The 17,295-nt window shown below is 34.5% G+C and overlaps 1 protein-coding gene across 1 annotated transcript; it reads right to left on the bottom strand.

Moving 5' to 3' along the window:
* LOC128156779 (uncharacterized) lies at positions 1-15,361 on the bottom strand. The gene is made up of 6 exons (XM_052819067.1): positions 15,211-15,361; positions 11,183-11,251; positions 10,585-11,022; positions 5,810-5,983; positions 1,939-2,112; positions 1-1,174 (listed from the first exon to the last, which is right to left on the bottom strand). The coding sequence occupies exons 2-6, from the start codon at positions 11,223-11,225 to the stop codon at positions 900-902; spliced, it is 1,104 nt and encodes a 367-aa protein (XP_052675027.1). The 5' UTR covers positions 11,226-11,251; positions 15,211-15,361; the 3' UTR covers positions 1-899.
* Between the last annotated feature and the right edge of the window lie 1,934 nt (positions 15,362-17,295).

The following is a 17,295-nucleotide window of genomic DNA, read 5'->3' as shown; positions in this document are numbered from 1 at the left end:
AAAATGATTTGGTATTGTTCAACGTAACCCGTCCTTCGTTTGGTTAAAATCGTCGCAAAAATCAAGGCAGGTAAAACTTGTTAATGAAATTCTGGAAATAAAATAAGCTAGATAAATATCTATTGATGTTTCTGTTGCGACCCTTAAATAATTGATATTTGTTTTCAACGATTCACAGATGCTCCCTATATAGTTATGCCAATATAATTTGCTCTGAGTAGGCCAGAAATCCACGTTGCTTTCATTGTCCCCGCTCTCACTAAAAATGGGGGATGTTAATTTGGGCTGTCCGAATGTCGTCATTCTAACTGTGTGTAGGATATTCGTTTCCAAGCAATGTCTTTAAAATGCCTGTAAACTTTTTCAATGAACATTTATATCAAATTATTCAAAAACTACTCAAATGCCTCTAACTCAATAGAATGTCATGATTGACTTTTAGGTGTGAAAAATAACACAAAAACAAATTTCTACAACACACAATAGACGTGTTTTCCATAATCATGATTGGAAGTTTTTAAATTTTCAGTAAACGTTATCCGTGAAAATCGTTTAGTAAACTTTACTGTTTTAATGATCATATTTCAATGTTTTTCTATCAAACGCGCACAGCTAATTTGCTAAAATCAATTATGCTCTTATTGCAATTAGAATTGAATTTTTATAGGAATAAATCTACGGTGTTTGGTATTCTGAACTTCCCGGAGTAGATTCAGTAGATTCTAAAACCCATGACTGTTTTAATGTTGTAATGTAACAATTGGCAATGTACCAAACGTTTAAAAATACTGCATGCAATGCAATGTGCCAAAACTCAAACAAATCCTTTCTGGTAAGGTAAGGTAATGCAAAATCCCTTTTTGAGTTTGATGGACATTCTACAAAAATCTTTGAGGTCTTCAATTTGTTCCGAAACGCATTTGCCTATACAATATCGGAGCGTCAGAAATAAACAGTAGAGTTACTAAAACAATGATCACTCCGTATCCGCAGATATTTCCAATTCCAACCGAAGAAGGCCTTGAATCCGGAACACTAATTTTCTTCCGTAGGTATGCATTGGTTGAATTTTTTTCCACCTTTAATATTTTTCTCAGTTCCTGAATTCTTTGGTAAAGTTCTTCGGAGGAGTTATAGAAACGTTGATTTTGCATAGAGCAAGGACACATACATCCTGTCAAAAGCAAGATAACGCAATAAATGGTTAAAGATAATAAGTACATGTATGTGAAATTATGACGTATGGTTTAATCAGTTTGGTCAGTATTTTCTACCATTAAGGAGCATTTATTAATATCAAGCATTTATAAAATGAATAATGATCTAGACTAAGTCGAGTAAATATATCAATTCTTTTAGATACACGTTTAATATATTTAACACGATTATAACAAAATCGAAATAGAGAATGAAAAGGTTGAAGGTAGCTGCAGAATTGAGCTCCACGGTTTATTCGGGTGAACGGACTTAAAGTTTTGCTTGAACGCTAATTATTTTAAAAGTAAGCATAGGCATCGGAACTGGGGGGGGGGGGGGGGGGGGGGGCTTTGCAAAGATAGACCTAACCATCAGGCATATAGCATCACGGAGGGGTAAGCCCCCTTTATTTCGCAGCAAACATAAATATTCCTAAATTTCCCTTTAAAAAATTAAAATATTAACAATAAATAGTGATAATGAAATAATTAGAGTCTTACGTCATATATGTAGGTACTATAGCCCCCCTCCCCCAAAGATATTACTACGCAGCGCATAAAACATTATATTTTAATCACGTAGTGTTGTTAAACACGCCCATTAAAAGCCACTTTTCTATTATAAATCTATAAGACCATACAACGATAAAACCAAAGACACTGTACACAGTATACATATATTTATGAACAAGATATGCCTTATCATTGTTAACTGTGTTTCTGATGAGAATAAGAGACTTACGTTCGCAAACTGGGGGTAGCCCCGACCACCTCGTTCCCATCAAGCAGGTGCGCTGTAGGTTTCCCTGGACTAGATAATAGTCATGCTCACAATCATATGTTGTAATTCCATTGTATATTGTGTTGTTAATGATTACTTTTGTGTTTTCGAACACTTCCAGATTGCAGGTGATTTCTATAATTATAAAAAGACAGATAATTGTGAAATTCATGACCCCTATTTGAGGGGTTCAGGCCTACGATGGAGCCTTTACCAAAATTTTGAAATTCATGGCCTTTTGGGTCAGATGTTCTGGCCCTAGAGCAGAGCCAATACAGCCATGTATTATAAACATATTAAATCTGATTGCAGTACTCTGATGTTGACATTAAAAAGATGCTTGAGTTTCTGATAGATACCATCTATGTAGTTTTCAACGTTCTGTTGGAATTTCTATGGGTACCAATTGTACCCCATTGTTAGCAGATCTACTTTTGTATTCTTATGAAGCAGAAGTTATTCAAAAACTTGTACGTGAAAAAAATAAATCACTCGCTGTGGCCTTTAAATCAACATTCAGGTATATCGACGACGTATTATCAGTTAACAATTGTTATTTCCATACTTACGTCGACTCGATATATCCCAGTGAACTTGAAATAAAAGATACCATAGAGTCTGCGTCATCTGTTTCATACTTAAATATTTTACTGGACATAGACATTGATGGTAACCTAACAACAAAACTTTATGATGAACGTGATGACTTCAATTTTTCTATAGTCAACTTTCCTTACTTATGTAGCAATATATCTTCATCACCTGCATATGGTGTTTTTGTCTCTCAGTTGATTCGATACGCAAGGGCATGCTCTTCGTATGAACAGTTTCTAAGAAGAAGCAAGCTACTGACAATTAAACAAGTTGATAAAACAGGACTATCAAAAGTCTCGTTTGAAGTCATCTTTTCGTAAGTTCTATGGTCGATACAACGACCTGTCAACAAATACAATCTTCCACTGGGTCGCATGCTGACTGACGTTTTTCATACTAATTGTTAGACCATAATTAATCACCTAATTGTCTACGGACTTTTCCGATTTTTTTCTCGATTACGACAAAGAGCACACGGCGGGTGTGACCGGTCAACAGAGGATGCTCACTCCTCCTAGGCACCTGATCCTACCTCTATCTATTTGGAGGTCTGTGTTTGCCGTGCTTTGATTTGTATTCCGTTTCATGGATTTTTGAGATGGTTCACGGTTTGTTATTATCATTTTTTTATCTTAAAAAATCTGCTTCTTTACTCCCATATATATTTGAGAAAAACCTAAATGCAAGGTTATGATGTCCACGAATCCTCGACGTAAATTGTGAAACTCATTGTCTATGGGTCAGGCGTTCAACCCCTAGGGCGGGGCTAATATGACCACATAATTTTTTTTATTGATTTAATATTTTTTCTGTACGATTATAACCATGGGAGATAAAGTCGTGCATTGTAATTATGTTTATAATGTCCTGATGTTAAATTATGAAATTCATTGCCCATGCCATGGGGCAGAAGTTGAGGCTCACTAGCGAGGTGGGGTGGGGTGGGGGAGATAAATATGGCCATATATTTAGCATGTATTTCATCTTGGGGTAACTGCTGTGTGTCATACATTTACAATTTGAACTTCATCTTGAGAACTATATGGTAATCTGTCATTTGGAAATATTGAATTATATACTAGCGGAAAAAAAGAAACTTTGCATTATAAAATTTAGTACAATTTTTCTATATCTATTGTTTGTATTCATAAAATTTAAACAATCGATAATGGTAATGTTTTTGACAATATCGGATGGTAACCGTCCGGGTGCACGGACTTTTTCATGGTTACTGAATACTGAGCACCTGTTGTTTATTGAAGAATTTGTACGCACGAGTTTTACGGGTCAATACTGTTTGGAATAAGAACTGTAAAGGATTTGTTTAAACTTTTTTTGTTAAGGAAATCACTTTAGTTTCAACAAAATTTACCCTTATGCCATGCCACGACTCAACGAAAACCAACGTAATCGTGCTGTTTGGATGCTGCAAGCTGGAATGGCACAAAATACTGTAGCAAGACACTTTGGAGTTCATCGGAACACCATCCAGTCATTATGGAGACGTTTTCAACAATCTGGCAACACTCAGGATCGACCGCGCTCTGAACGACCTCGTTTGACGTCACGTCAACAGGACAACCACATTAGACTTGTGCATCTGAGAAATCGTCTCCAGACAGCAAGTTTGACTGCCCGTAGCATTCCAGGGTTTCGACCAATTAGTCCAAGAACTGTGCGTAATCGTCTGCGCGAGCAAAACATTAGACCAAGACGTCCAGCGGTGCGCCCAGTACTGCCCGAACGTCATCGTATCGCCAGACTAGCGTAGTGCACACGACATCTGCGATTCAGAATACAGGACTGGGCCAATATTCTGTTCTCTGATGAATCCAGATTTCATTTGGATAGCAGTGACGGCCGTTGTAGGGTGTATCGTCGCGTTGGGGGGCGTTACTAGGACGCTTGTGTTGTGCAACGCCGACAATTTGGTGGAGGTAGCGTTATGGTGTGGGGTGGAATATCAGCACGTGGAAGGACCCTCTACAAATTGTCAATGGAAATCTCACCGGTGTTCGCTATCGAGATGAAATTATTCAGCGTCATGTGATACCCTTCATACAGAAATATCAAAATCACATCACTCTGCAGCAAGACAACGCAAGGCCACACGTTGCACGTGTAGTCAGGGACTTGTTTGTTCAACAGAATGTCGATGTCTTGCCTTGGCCAGTTGTTTCCCCCGATTTGTCGCCGATCGAGCACGTCTGGGATGAAATGGAAAGACGTTTACACCGTTTACCAAATCTGCCAGTGACATTGGCTGATTTAGGCCAGGCTTTAACCAACATCTGGAACAACATCCCTCAAGCATTTCTGAACACTTAAGTGGCATCAAGGAGGCGTCGCTGTCAAGCATGCGTGAACGCAAATGGTGGTCACACGCGTTATTAATTCAATTTCAAATAACAGTGACTTTCGAGTGTGCTGAAATTGACGTTATTCGACGTTGACATTAGTGTGTTATGAGATGTTGTTACGAATACATGTGTTAACAGTATTACAAAAAATAAAATTTGTTCATTGTAATTTTTAAATGTTTTTTCATACATTAAATAATTCACAGTTTCTTTTTTCCGCTAGTATATGTATGATTTATTTAAAGAAATCTACTTTAAAACCTTGTACATTGTATACTTGTAGAAATAAGCTGTATGCATTTTGCGTGCCTTATAAACGAAGCTGTATATATAATGAAATATTGACGAATAAAGGCCTGCATGTCTCTTGTTACCAAACATTTGGCCCCTGGAGCTCAGGTACAGATAATCCAAAATTCCTCCGACTCTAATTGACTTTTTTTTTAATAAAGGAATATTTTTCGAGATCAATCAATACAAGCAGGGTAACAGTGTGAGAAGTTTTAGATAAGGGTTTAGACTTCAAGACGAAGCTTAAAATGCAAACATGAGACTCTGACATCTCAAACTGAGGGATATGGTTCTAATGTGACCATCAGGGCCTGAGGGCCTCTTGTTGTGTAAAATGATAAAAATCTTAATAATACTTGAACGCTAATTAACATAAATTTATTTTTAAAGTAAGGTAGAATTGGCAATACTATGCATTACATAAAACACTACATTTTAATCACGTTCCAATTATTTTTATTAGACCATACAACAATAAAACCAGAGACAGTGTATACACTACAACGTATATTTAAGAGCAGGATATGAAACCTGACCTTATAAAGGTATTTTTCTACTCTTGTTCTTGATGAGAATTAGAGACTTACGTTCACAAACTGGGGGTATCCCCGACCAAGTTCTTCCCGTTAAGCAAGTGCGCTGTAGGTTTCCCTGGACTAGGTAATAGCCATGCTCACAATCATATGTTGTAATTCCATTGCATTCTGTGTTGTTAATAATGACTCTTGTGTTTTCGAATGCTTCCAGATTGCAAGTGACGTCTATCATTTAAAAAAGCAAGATGATAGCCCGCAAGTAAGTGAAATGACACTTTACACATTAATTGGTTTCACACGTTGAACCATATTTTTATTTTTTAGCATATACGGATTTCGTTTTTTCTAAAAAAAACCCCCCAAAACAACTGGTTGAATTTCATATCTTTCGACTTCCGACTGTCCCATACGCAGTTTCTCGTTGCAACTGGAAATATTTTCATTTTTAGTGTTATTATGTATTTATAATAAAATGACAACCCTCAATCACATGCACATATATAAGTTTTTTTTACCAAAAAAGGGGGGTGGTCTGGTCTGGTAGTGCGTGTTCTTTTTTTTTTTTAAATTGTTCTTTATGTCAATGTTACAACTATCTTTATCACTATCCCAAAAATGTTTTCAGTATGTAAATCTCGTTAAAATTTTTATGCAAAGTTCTTTATTATGTGTACATTCTTTACTTAAAAAAAAAAATGCATGTGTCCATATATACAAGTACCGTAGAGTTGTCGAAACAGCCTGTTCATGGTTCACAAATTATATAAGTATTTGTAATTATTAGTACCTATCTATCAGCGGTCTAAAAATGTTTATAATCTAATCACGCGAGAGCACGCATATTCATTTGTAATTTTAAACCAAAATAGTCCAACGTATCTCTCTTATTCATGATTAACTTGTCCTACACTTTTAGTCATCAGTACTCGTTTTGAGCATTATCTGGAAAATTCTTTTCATCAGTACTAAAACGCTCATTCAAGAATCGAATTGCTGCATTCTATTTATTCAGTAAATGTCTTAATTTTTTTTGTAATACTAAATATATTTACGGTAAATAAATTTACTTTTTACGTTATCATTCAATATGATCCGCCAAAGCCTGTCAAACATCTTACTCTTATTTTTAAAACTTCGTGGTAGTTTTTCGAATATGAAAGTAGGGTTTTAAAAAGTTTTACAACAATTATTGATTAGGTAAATATTTAGCTCATACGAGCTGAAAGTTTAAGTGAGCTATTCTGATCACATTTTGTCCGTCTGTACACTTTTTACATTTTGAACTTCTTCTCTAAAACCACTTGGCCAATTTCAACAGGCATTGGCACGATTACTTAAAAAAGTAATCGATTAATAATCGATTACATAGTGAAATTTTGTGTAATCGATTGCACTAATTTTAATTAGGCGAATGTAAACTGCAGAAAAAAAGCCAGTTTGCATTCAAAGCGAAGAAAACCTCGAAACTGTAGAAAAAGGGGGTGCATTTTTGAAATTCTTCTTCTCAAGAACTGCTAAGTCAAATTCAACGTAATTTAGCATGAATAATCCTTATGGAAAGGAAAATATAAAATGCAAAAATTATGGGCTATTTTTTATTTCATGGGGCCTGGGTTTGAATCCCGGTCTGGGCCGTCATTATTTCTCCCACCACGTTACGTTTGGTGCCGTGACCAACCCCTGGAACTGACAAGTTAACTCCTGCCGGGGAAAAGCCTGGGGCGATCTTCGAGGACGACGAAGATTGAAGGAGGGGGGGGGGGGAAGGAATGTGAGGGACAGACCTGTTTGAATACCGGTACCATATAGCTCAGTTGGTAGAGTACCTGACTAGAGATTCAGGGGGCCTGGGTTGGAATTCTGGTCTGGACCGTCATTATTTCTTTGTGAAGTAGACTGAGCTTAAATATTTCAATGCGTTGACAGTTTTTTTTATTTGACGGTTGTGTCATGTTGTAAATTTTGAATTTACCGGGTGGCAGTATATACATATTCGTTATGATATTTTGCGTATTGGTTGATTAATGCAATGTGTTTAGTAGAGATGCTCCTCATTTTCTCGAGTTTATATATATATATAAATTTTTGAAAAAATAAATAGGGCTCTTTTATATTTGTCTTAGTGCATGTTTTTTTTTCTGTTTAATTGTTTACAATTTCTATTTAATAACCATGTTTAAGTGGTAAGCTTCAAATTATAAAAAAGATACAGAGCTTTGCTCACAATTCTATGTTTGTACACAGATCTGATGTCTTTCTTTTTTTTATACGTTTTAAATGTGAATAGGAAATACCAAGTAAAAAGTCTTAAGCTGAATGAAATATAAACTAATGTGAACAAAATATTACTCAAACCAATCAGAGTTGTGAGCTCTAGATCTGTATCTTGCTTAAAATTCTACGATTGACTCTGAAATTTTGGCTGATCATTAGGAATGTCTCGCTAAACGTTAAATACTTGTACAAAAAAGGATGATATGTTGTAACTACTTCCTGGGACCTCCTCTTTTTACGATGAATATTATGAAATCTACATCAATTTTGAAAGTTTTTCAGACACGAGTAAATAAAAACAATACCGTTAAAACAGTTTCCATAGTTCTGACACATTTCTGTTACGGGGATAAAGGCATTATCGCTATTCCTAAGAAAATATTACAATCGAAGATCATCCTGGTTTGTAGCCATTTGTTGTTTTTGAATAAAGATGAAAATACTGAGTGGGCCTTAGTAAAAGAGAGTGATATGCTTGTCAATACATTGATTATAATAGCTATTTAACATGTCACCTGACAAAATTTTTCATTCGAGTGTATTCATCAATCAAGTGAGTAAGGTTATAAAAGTCACACGAGTTTACGCCAGGCAAACAACAGTCGTTTATAATGGGGAAGACCAATTAAATTTTTGAATGATTTTAATTTGAGGAATTAAGCGCACTGAGGTACACTTTTTTTCTTCACACCTATAGGAATTTTTTAATAAAATACAATAACTATTATAATATATTTAAAAAAATATACAATGACACGTAAAGAAAATGTACCTATATGCTCTCATATATTTTGTTTGCTTTTTAATGGGGGGGGGGGGGGGAGGGGGCAGAACTTAAATATAGGGCATTGGAAGTTACCCCTACCCTAAGTGTACCCCCAAGAAAAGTTTAGTTTTATATCTTGCATAGGATTTTCTTATTTTCGGTTTAAATGGTATTCCATAAAGGTACAAAGTCAAAGATTAAGTGTATGCAAAAATAAGTGTAAAATTCGAATACTTTACAATAATTATTTTTTGTTATTCTACCGAGGGACCATATGGCACAATATCTCTTGAACGCTCATATTAAGTCATTGTTGCTCAGGTGCGCGATGAGGCCCCATGGGCCTCTAGTTTGTACATTTCAGGTTAAAGACATCATTTCACATGTGTTGAAATATCAAAGGTGTAAGTTTGACAAAAACTTAATAGATCATTTGCATATTTTGATGACCTTTTGGTTGCCCCTACTTGGAATCAAGTTCGGTCTTTTGGATCGGTTAATGATGACTGGTGCCAATGATACCAAGTCTAATCATGAAAGAAACCGTTCAAAAATCTTCTTTTCAAGAATTACGATAATTTGTGATATTACTATGGAAGAATCCTAAGAAGGTGTACTTCTAAATTGTTAAAATCGTGATACCCGGACAATACTTGGGCCCAAAAGGCGGTTCGAAATTTAACATAGGAATATGTAGGGAAAATTTGAAATATCTACAACAATTAACAGTTTTCAGCAGATTTACCGGTATAAAAGAACAAAAATCAGGTCCATTATTTCATTAGTATAGTTAGAACGAGGTAACCGAGAACGCGGGCGGACTAATTTTCAGACGGAAAGAGTAGGGCGAGTGCATCACGCATCGGGCAGATACGTTTGATCGGACAACTTTGGTTTAAAATATACCGTAACGAGTAAATATACATTCGCTAGCGGTTAGATCATACATACATGTATACATTTAAGACCACTGACAGATTGGTAGCAAACATCTATTAGTTTGTGGACCATGAAGAGATGTGCCGACAACTCATCAGTTTGACTTGTATGAAATCTTCCTGAATAAATGATGTACGCATTAAACGAGGACGTTGCATCCGGAAGGGAAGGGGGGGGGGGGTGGTGACAGAATCTTATATGAAACTTACCGTTACAAAATTACGGTGACATATGAAATGAACTAAATTTAAATAGAGCTTCAAAGCACTACCCCAACCCCGTTTTGAAATAAATATTCTTATGCATATTCATGTATACATGCAATTAAATTAAAGGTTGCCTTTAATACAACAGATAACACACACAAGAAAATATTTCCACTTACAACAAAAAACTGCATAGGAAACAAACAATTACTGTATTTTTTCAGTCAGCTGCAACGAAAAGAATTTAGCAGTACATGTATAATCAATTTTAGTTTGGATTTCTATCCATGCCCGCTCCTTTAAATATCCAACTCTTTTAATTCAATTGCCAAAAAAAAAATATTAGGAAAAAAATATGAAAAAATTCAGACCCAGTATATACATTAAAAAAATTATGAAACAATACAAAGCCCTCTAAAGTGTTATTTCCCGCGCTTGTGCGATCTATAATCAAGTTTTCATGAAATAAAATTGATGAACTAATAATATGTAAAAGTCAAAATTATACATTTTTACGATTCAACCCACATTACGTGAACTTTATTTATTCTTCTTTTTTTTTTTTTTTTTTTTTTTTACAATAATTCTACATTAATAACTTTAGGCGTTATCCTAAAAGAATAACAAAACTTTTTATTTACCATTAATAAATTTCCAGTTTCCAGTTGAGCCGAATCCGGTCATCACAGCTAGAAAGTTGACTGGATAAGGATCGGTGTGGGTAAAATCAATCAGCTTAGTTTGGTTTACGGTTTCCGACCTTCCCAAGGAAATAACTCCATTTGCCCATGATACCCAAAAATGTGTGTATGTATAGCTATTTACAACTGGTCCGAAGTAAGTTCTTTTACACTCTTGTTGCTTTCCTAACCTGATACAGGATTGTGTATTTCCCCAGCCCCCGATGACAATTTCGTAAAGGGGACCGGCTGTGTTGTCTGTACTCATTAAGGCCACATGAGCATCATGCTGGGCTGAAACTTGGAACGAAAACGCTGACCTATTTGCAGCGGTGATGCAGTATGGACTCAACTCTACGTACTGTTGATCGTCAGCAGTGAAAAGTTCAATGTCTGTAGCTACAAGTAATATAAGAGAATCAAGATTATTACTCGCAAGATTACAACTTTTAAGACTCAACTTTAGACTCGGTAATAATCTTAAAATAGTTCTAAACAAATAAATAGGTCTTTTTTTAAATTACATATCGGAAAATAATTTGACAATAATATGAATTACCTCTCAATAGAGGTATGAAAATTAAAAGTAGTATTCCTTCCATTTTCCTCAAACGACGAGACTACCAACCTGTGAATCAAATGAAAGTATTTTCTATTATCATGCATTAAAATCCCACCAACACTGTATTAACCAAATTGGTGTGTATCATCTTAAAGAGAAGGGACACGTCAATACTACAACATATACAGTAATATAGCTTTGTAAGTATCCTGATGCAGTGTTGGTTCAAACTGCATGTGTTCTCCTAACCAATACAAACTGTATAATAAATGTGTAGATAATCGTGATCCACAACCTAATACTGGGGCCTGTGGAGAGGTTAAAAAATCAGCATTAACTTTAGTCTAAACACCGCCGTCACACAAGTAAATAAACCCTTCCATTATGTTACGGTACCCGACTGCATACCTGAAACTCGTAACTGACGTGTAGTATTTCTTTCGTAGTCTTAGATTCTGTGCATTTGTTTCATGTATTAAGTGCATTTTCTGTTTACATATAATGCATTAACATGGTATTCTAGCTTGGAAAAAGTCGTAAAAACTGGTAACCTCAACGCGACCGAGTAACACGACAATTTTACATGTGAGACCTTTATAGCAAAATACTTTGATCTGTTTAGAGGTCTGCGGCTAAAATGGGGAAGTCACAATGCCTTATACAAGTAGGGTTCAGCTTTAGCACCACCAAAATCATAAGAAACGCGTCCACGGCGTGCTCTGAGCGCTGACGACGTCCTATACTTATTGCTAGGTTTTTAATTTCTATAATTGTATGGGAAGCAAACAGGGATTCTGAACCTTACCACAAGTAAATACACATTAAAGTGATAAAAGAAAATATTTTTCTTTTAATAAAACAGGTACATTGTAACTGAAAAGTAACTCATTCCCCAATTGTTTGTAAAAGACAAACAATATTAGTAGAGAGGTATACAAAAATGAACCGTTATTACATGTAGTTGTTAGAAAACATATGAAAATGATACTTTTTACATAGTTATCCACATCAAGTTTGAAAAAACTATATCGCTTGATATTATAAAATGGCCATCGTTTAAGTTTTTGTAGTATGGCTGAATTAATATTATCACTGGTAAATGGTTAAACAGCATAGGCTATATTGCAAAGTTACGTGTGTTCTTTTGATTGATATAGTAAAGCCTTTAACACGAAGTATTGTCAAAGCTGACATGAATTCATAAATACGTAGTATTTCCTTTTTATCCCCGACTTTTGTTTTTGGATCGTTTAAGTAATCTCTATCATTTCTAAAACATAATTTCGTTGCTCAAAGAAGACTTTATGTTCTCAATTATTTTATCGATTATTTACTATTACATGTATAGTGTTAAATGTAGTGCGGCCGGAGGTCTACACTATGATTTAGACGTTATGCGCGTGTTCGAACTGCCTGCGTAGTAAGGCAGTAATAACTGTGCAAGATGATGCAGATTCCTGGAAAATTCTTTTAAATAATATACCCTCTTTTCTTTTTGTTGTTGCTTCTTTCAATTTCCTTTTTTTCAAACATAAATTGCTTCAAAGTGAAGTTTACAAATTTATAAGTCCGCGCAACCTGAATGCCTCGATAGGCAAACGAGCAACTGTAATATTCTCGAACGGTATTATCCTAAAGCAGTTTAAGAGCGATCGAATTTATTATGGCGACCATATACTTCAAAATTAATGTCGGCTTTAAACAAGCCTATATTAGTTGGTATATTGATTTCACTCTTTCATTTTTCTGTTTGATCATGCGTCAATTATGGTTCGAATAGAAATAAAACTTGTTTTAAAAGTTACGGGTTTACCCTTTTTTAATAATAAATTTGTTTAAACGGGCTTGATCACGATTTTGGTCATATTCTATATTTCTGTTTTTTAAATATTTACAATGCTTAAAGAGGCATGGTCACGATTTTGGTCAAATTCTGTTTTTCTGTTTTTATCATTTACAATGCTTAAGAAATGCATTTCTACAGATCAATTTGAGAGTCAGTCATAAAGTTATTAGCATGATACAGAGCTCACAATTCTTTTGTTATGTAAACAAGGCTCGTGCCCTATTTTTTGTGTACAAAGGTTCCATGTACCGGTAAATATCTTTTTCAAGCTGATTTTTTTTTTTATCTTTTTATTCATTATAAGCATACATAAACAGTTCCTTACGTTTAACACATTCATAAAAGGTCTAAAATTGGATTTCTCACATCAACATTCAAAATGTTAACCAAAGCTTTATTTACTTAGTAAAGAGTTGTAAGCTCTGTAACTCGCTTATAACTCAAATTATGGTTACATATTACAAAGGCCTAAGGCTTATTAAAGCATTATAAACATTAAAATCGGAAAAATAATTTTTGACAAAAATCATGACATGCCCCTTTAAGGAATGCATTTCCAATGATCAAATGAAATTTGAGAGTCAGTCGTAGAGTTATAAGCAAGATACAGAGCTCTGACACAATTCTTTGTCGTGTCCTATTTTTAACACTGTGCCTGATAATTATGCCAGTGCCAAGGTGGCATTTTTGCACCCGCTTAAGATGCAGTTTCGGAAAAATCTATGTATACCAAATGATAGACCATTGTATAGAGAGTATATAACCACTTTTGTTTTTAGTGTGTTTCACCTGACAGGTGAGATATTTACCTTTAAAAATTAATATCCCATCGGAAAATGATAATTCCCATAGGAGAATTGACTATCCTACAGGAAATATTGACAATCCTATAGGATTTTTAACAAGTTCTGTAGGAATTATATTTCCTATAGGAGAATGGTAATTCCTGTAAGAATTTGATTCAGACATGTAGTTTTCCTATAGGATATTAAGTTTTCCTATCGGATTTTATCAAATCCTATCGGAATTGAAATTCCTAATAAAAGGAAGTTCTTGTATTCCGATAGGAAATTTCAAATTACCTATAGGAATATTGCTTTTCCTATGGGAAAAATTATTTTCCTATAGGAATTTATTTTTGAAAGGTAAATATCTTACCTGACAGGTGAGATACAATGATAACAAAGGTGGTTGTTAACTCTTTAAGCAATGGTCTATCATATGGCATATTTGAATTTTTCGATATATGCAGCTTAAGCGGGTGCAAAAATGCCACCTTGGCACTGGCATAATTATCCGGCACAGTGTTTTTTGTTTTACATAGGATCAATATAACAGTAAAAATGTCTTTTTTAAGCCCATTTGTCTATCTTCTTTTTCTTCATTTTTAGCAAAAAATAAACAATTCCTGACCTTAATACATTTATTTCATGTCTAAAACTGGAATTTTCCCTTCAACATTCAAACGTTAAACATTAAAATAGAAAAAAATAATTTTTGACCAAAATCGTGACCACGCCCCTTTAATACATGGATAATAATCCATAGATTGGACAAAATTAACCAAGTATCAATCAACCATACCGTAGTGATAAGAAGTAATGAATTTTTCTTACTTTATGCAAAAATTAAAGAGGTTCAAAGGAATAAATTTATTATTATTAATTTGATATTTAGTTTGTGTCAATGTTAATCCTTGAACTTACAGCCAGAAAAGGGAGTGCCAGCACCTAGAGAAACCACTAATGGCTCGGTTGTCAGGTAGAGGACTTCTTTATAATTTTTAAACTTATCGAAAGCAACGGAAATTGATGCAAACTCTGTGTAATTACTGAGGAGATCCGAGAGCATACGACTTAATCACAAAAAAATATAACCCAAGTCAATACCTTTCGGATCTAAATGTTTTATGTTACTTACATGTAGCTGAGCCGTTTCTGAGAAAGAGCATGCACGTGTACAAAATCGTTTGGAAAAATAAAAAAGTATTAGAGAAACAAACATTGAAGACTCATTACTGAAGACTTCATTTAAAACAGGTTCTACCTTTAAAGTGAGAAATATAATAACAAATCAATGCATACAAAATGTCCCGAATGGTAGTAAAAAAGAAATGTGTATCAAGCTATTAAAGTTAAATTTAAGGTAAGTTTTCAAAAAGTGGGTTGTTATGGCCTACCTTTCATTTTGGCTGTTAAGTTCCCATCTGGAGATCTACAGGTACAGTGTATTTATATCAAAATGAATTTTTCATTGAAAATTAATTGCTTCAGGTATAGGAGAAACACATCAGGGATAAGGTGTTTCAAATATCAATATTCTCAACTATGCATCTAACACGCATCCCACAAACTATTGAGTTAAGAAATACTGGTATACGTATTTAAATCAATAATTGAAATCGTGACGTTTAATTTCTAAAACTGAAGTAAATTATAAGCAATGTTTTCCACTCGTAAATCAAGCAGGGCTTTAAGTATGATTGGAATAGATCGATTTTTGCGTGTCACTTCCATCCGATTTAAATGTTTAATAACCATAATTATTTCAGTTGAACATATCAAATGGGCACTTAGTTTGTCCAGTTTTGTCATAATTTTTTCCGAATTCTGAGATATCTATAGTCTATAGTCCAAGATGTTTATGCTGCAACCTTAGACGATTTTTATAATAAAAAACCCACATGTATTCATGTGAAAGATGTACATTTAAAATCGATGAAATAGAAATTTTTCAAGATATCTTCACCGACACATTATCGTTTTTCACTCGGGAAAATTCACAGAAACGACAAGACAGAGGGAGCGTTTCAAAGGGGAATTTTTCGGATTTTTTTTCATAATACACGTATTGAATTAACATCGTTTGAACCCACAGGTATTTATGGGCATAGAGCAATTTTAGAAAATGTGCGTCAAAAATATCTTGGGACATACTATAGCAATACTTTTAATACGTGACATAGAAATATATCAGTAGAAATATGTGACATTTTTATCCAAGAGTATTAGATCCGAAATATTTATTTAAAGTACACTAAACAGTTTACGATACACCTTTACTCGCCTCAAGAACACTAATCACCTCTATAATAAATAAATAGCTTCATTTATGACTGTGTCCTAAAATATCGAATATTGTTCATTCCGTCCATTCTATTTTCCAAATTTGTGACTGTGCAGCGTAGATTATGGATTTCTGACATGAGATATTCATTTATGCAGTTTTTGATTGCAGAATTACCTAGAAGTAAATCCATATACTTCCTGGTACCTTCATCACCCCTTGTAAGTTCATCTAGAAGAGCACTCAGTTGCGACAATCTTTGATTAGTGATATTTCAGGGATGCTTTAGAGTCATTTCCTTCCCGGATCCTTTTAAGGCTAGGTTGACTAGATGAACCAACAATGTTGGGAGAGCCTTTACTGCTAGGCCCTTCGCCATTAACAACTTCAGAGTAATGACTTTTACTTGAGACAGATGGCCTTGTTTCAGAGTTAGAACTGCAAATAGTTACAAGAGTTAATTATCAGAGATTATTCCAGATTTACAGGAGGGATGGAACTATATACTGATATATTACATGTAGTAATCAATAAATTTGATAAATGTGTTCACTATCACAGTCTTGGTTTTCTTTGCATAGGTATTTTTATATACTGAGTATTTACTTGGTTCATGTATAGACTCATGTATACCTGTCACACTTAGCAGATATCAATGACAGACGTTGTACATGTATCTTCCCATAATGAAAACTTTTGAAATCACTTTGGAAGTCAAGTAAATAAAACTTAACTTTATGTACACTGTTCCATAGTCCAAGTAACATAAATCCCCACCAATCGCAACTTCTCGGGCCTTTCCGGCAGGCTCGGAAAAACACCTCGAATGTATTAACATTACCGAATGTTAGAATTTTATACAAAATGGAGTCGTTTCCCATTAAAATAAGTATCGGCTAGACAGCCTTATAAGTCGCTTCTGTGTTATATTTTAGGGAATATCATTTACTACTATTGAACTCTAGCATACATCTCAACAGATCCTACAATGTGTTGTATTCATATCAAGTTTTATAACAAGAGAAAAGCTGTCAATGTGACAGCAAACCGGGTTTTCTTTTATGTGAACTGTATCCATAATCCTATCAACATGTATCCAGTGAAATGGAGTACCCTACATGCAACATTTTGCCAAAAAATGACTAAGTTCAAAAGCTGGTATTTTTTTCATAAATTATCAGAAATCTAAATCCTAGCA

This window comes from Crassostrea angulata, chromosome 7 (genome assembly GCF_025612915.1).
Source record: "Crassostrea angulata isolate pt1a10 chromosome 7, ASM2561291v2, whole genome shotgun sequence".
Classification (NCBI taxonomy): Eukaryota; Metazoa; Mollusca; class Bivalvia; order Ostreida; family Ostreidae; genus Magallana; species Magallana angulata.
Note: the sequence above shows the minus strand (reverse complement) of the source record. Positions and strands in the feature narration are given on the sequence as shown.

Excerpts from the sequence above, each read along its gene's own strand:
- LOC128156779 (XM_052819067.1), bottom strand. The coding sequence starts at position 11,225 with ATGGAAGGAATACTACTTTTAATTTTCATACCTCTATTGAGAG. Across the intron at positions 2,113-5,809 it reads GATACCCCCAGTTTGTGAAC|AAATCACCTGCAATCTGGAA; the intron begins GTAAGTCTCTAA and ends TTATAATTATAG. Across the intron at positions 1,175-1,938 it reads GCTACCCCCAGTTTGCGAAC|GATGTATGTGTCCTTGCTCT; the intron begins GTAAGTCTCTTA and ends TGCTTTTGACAG.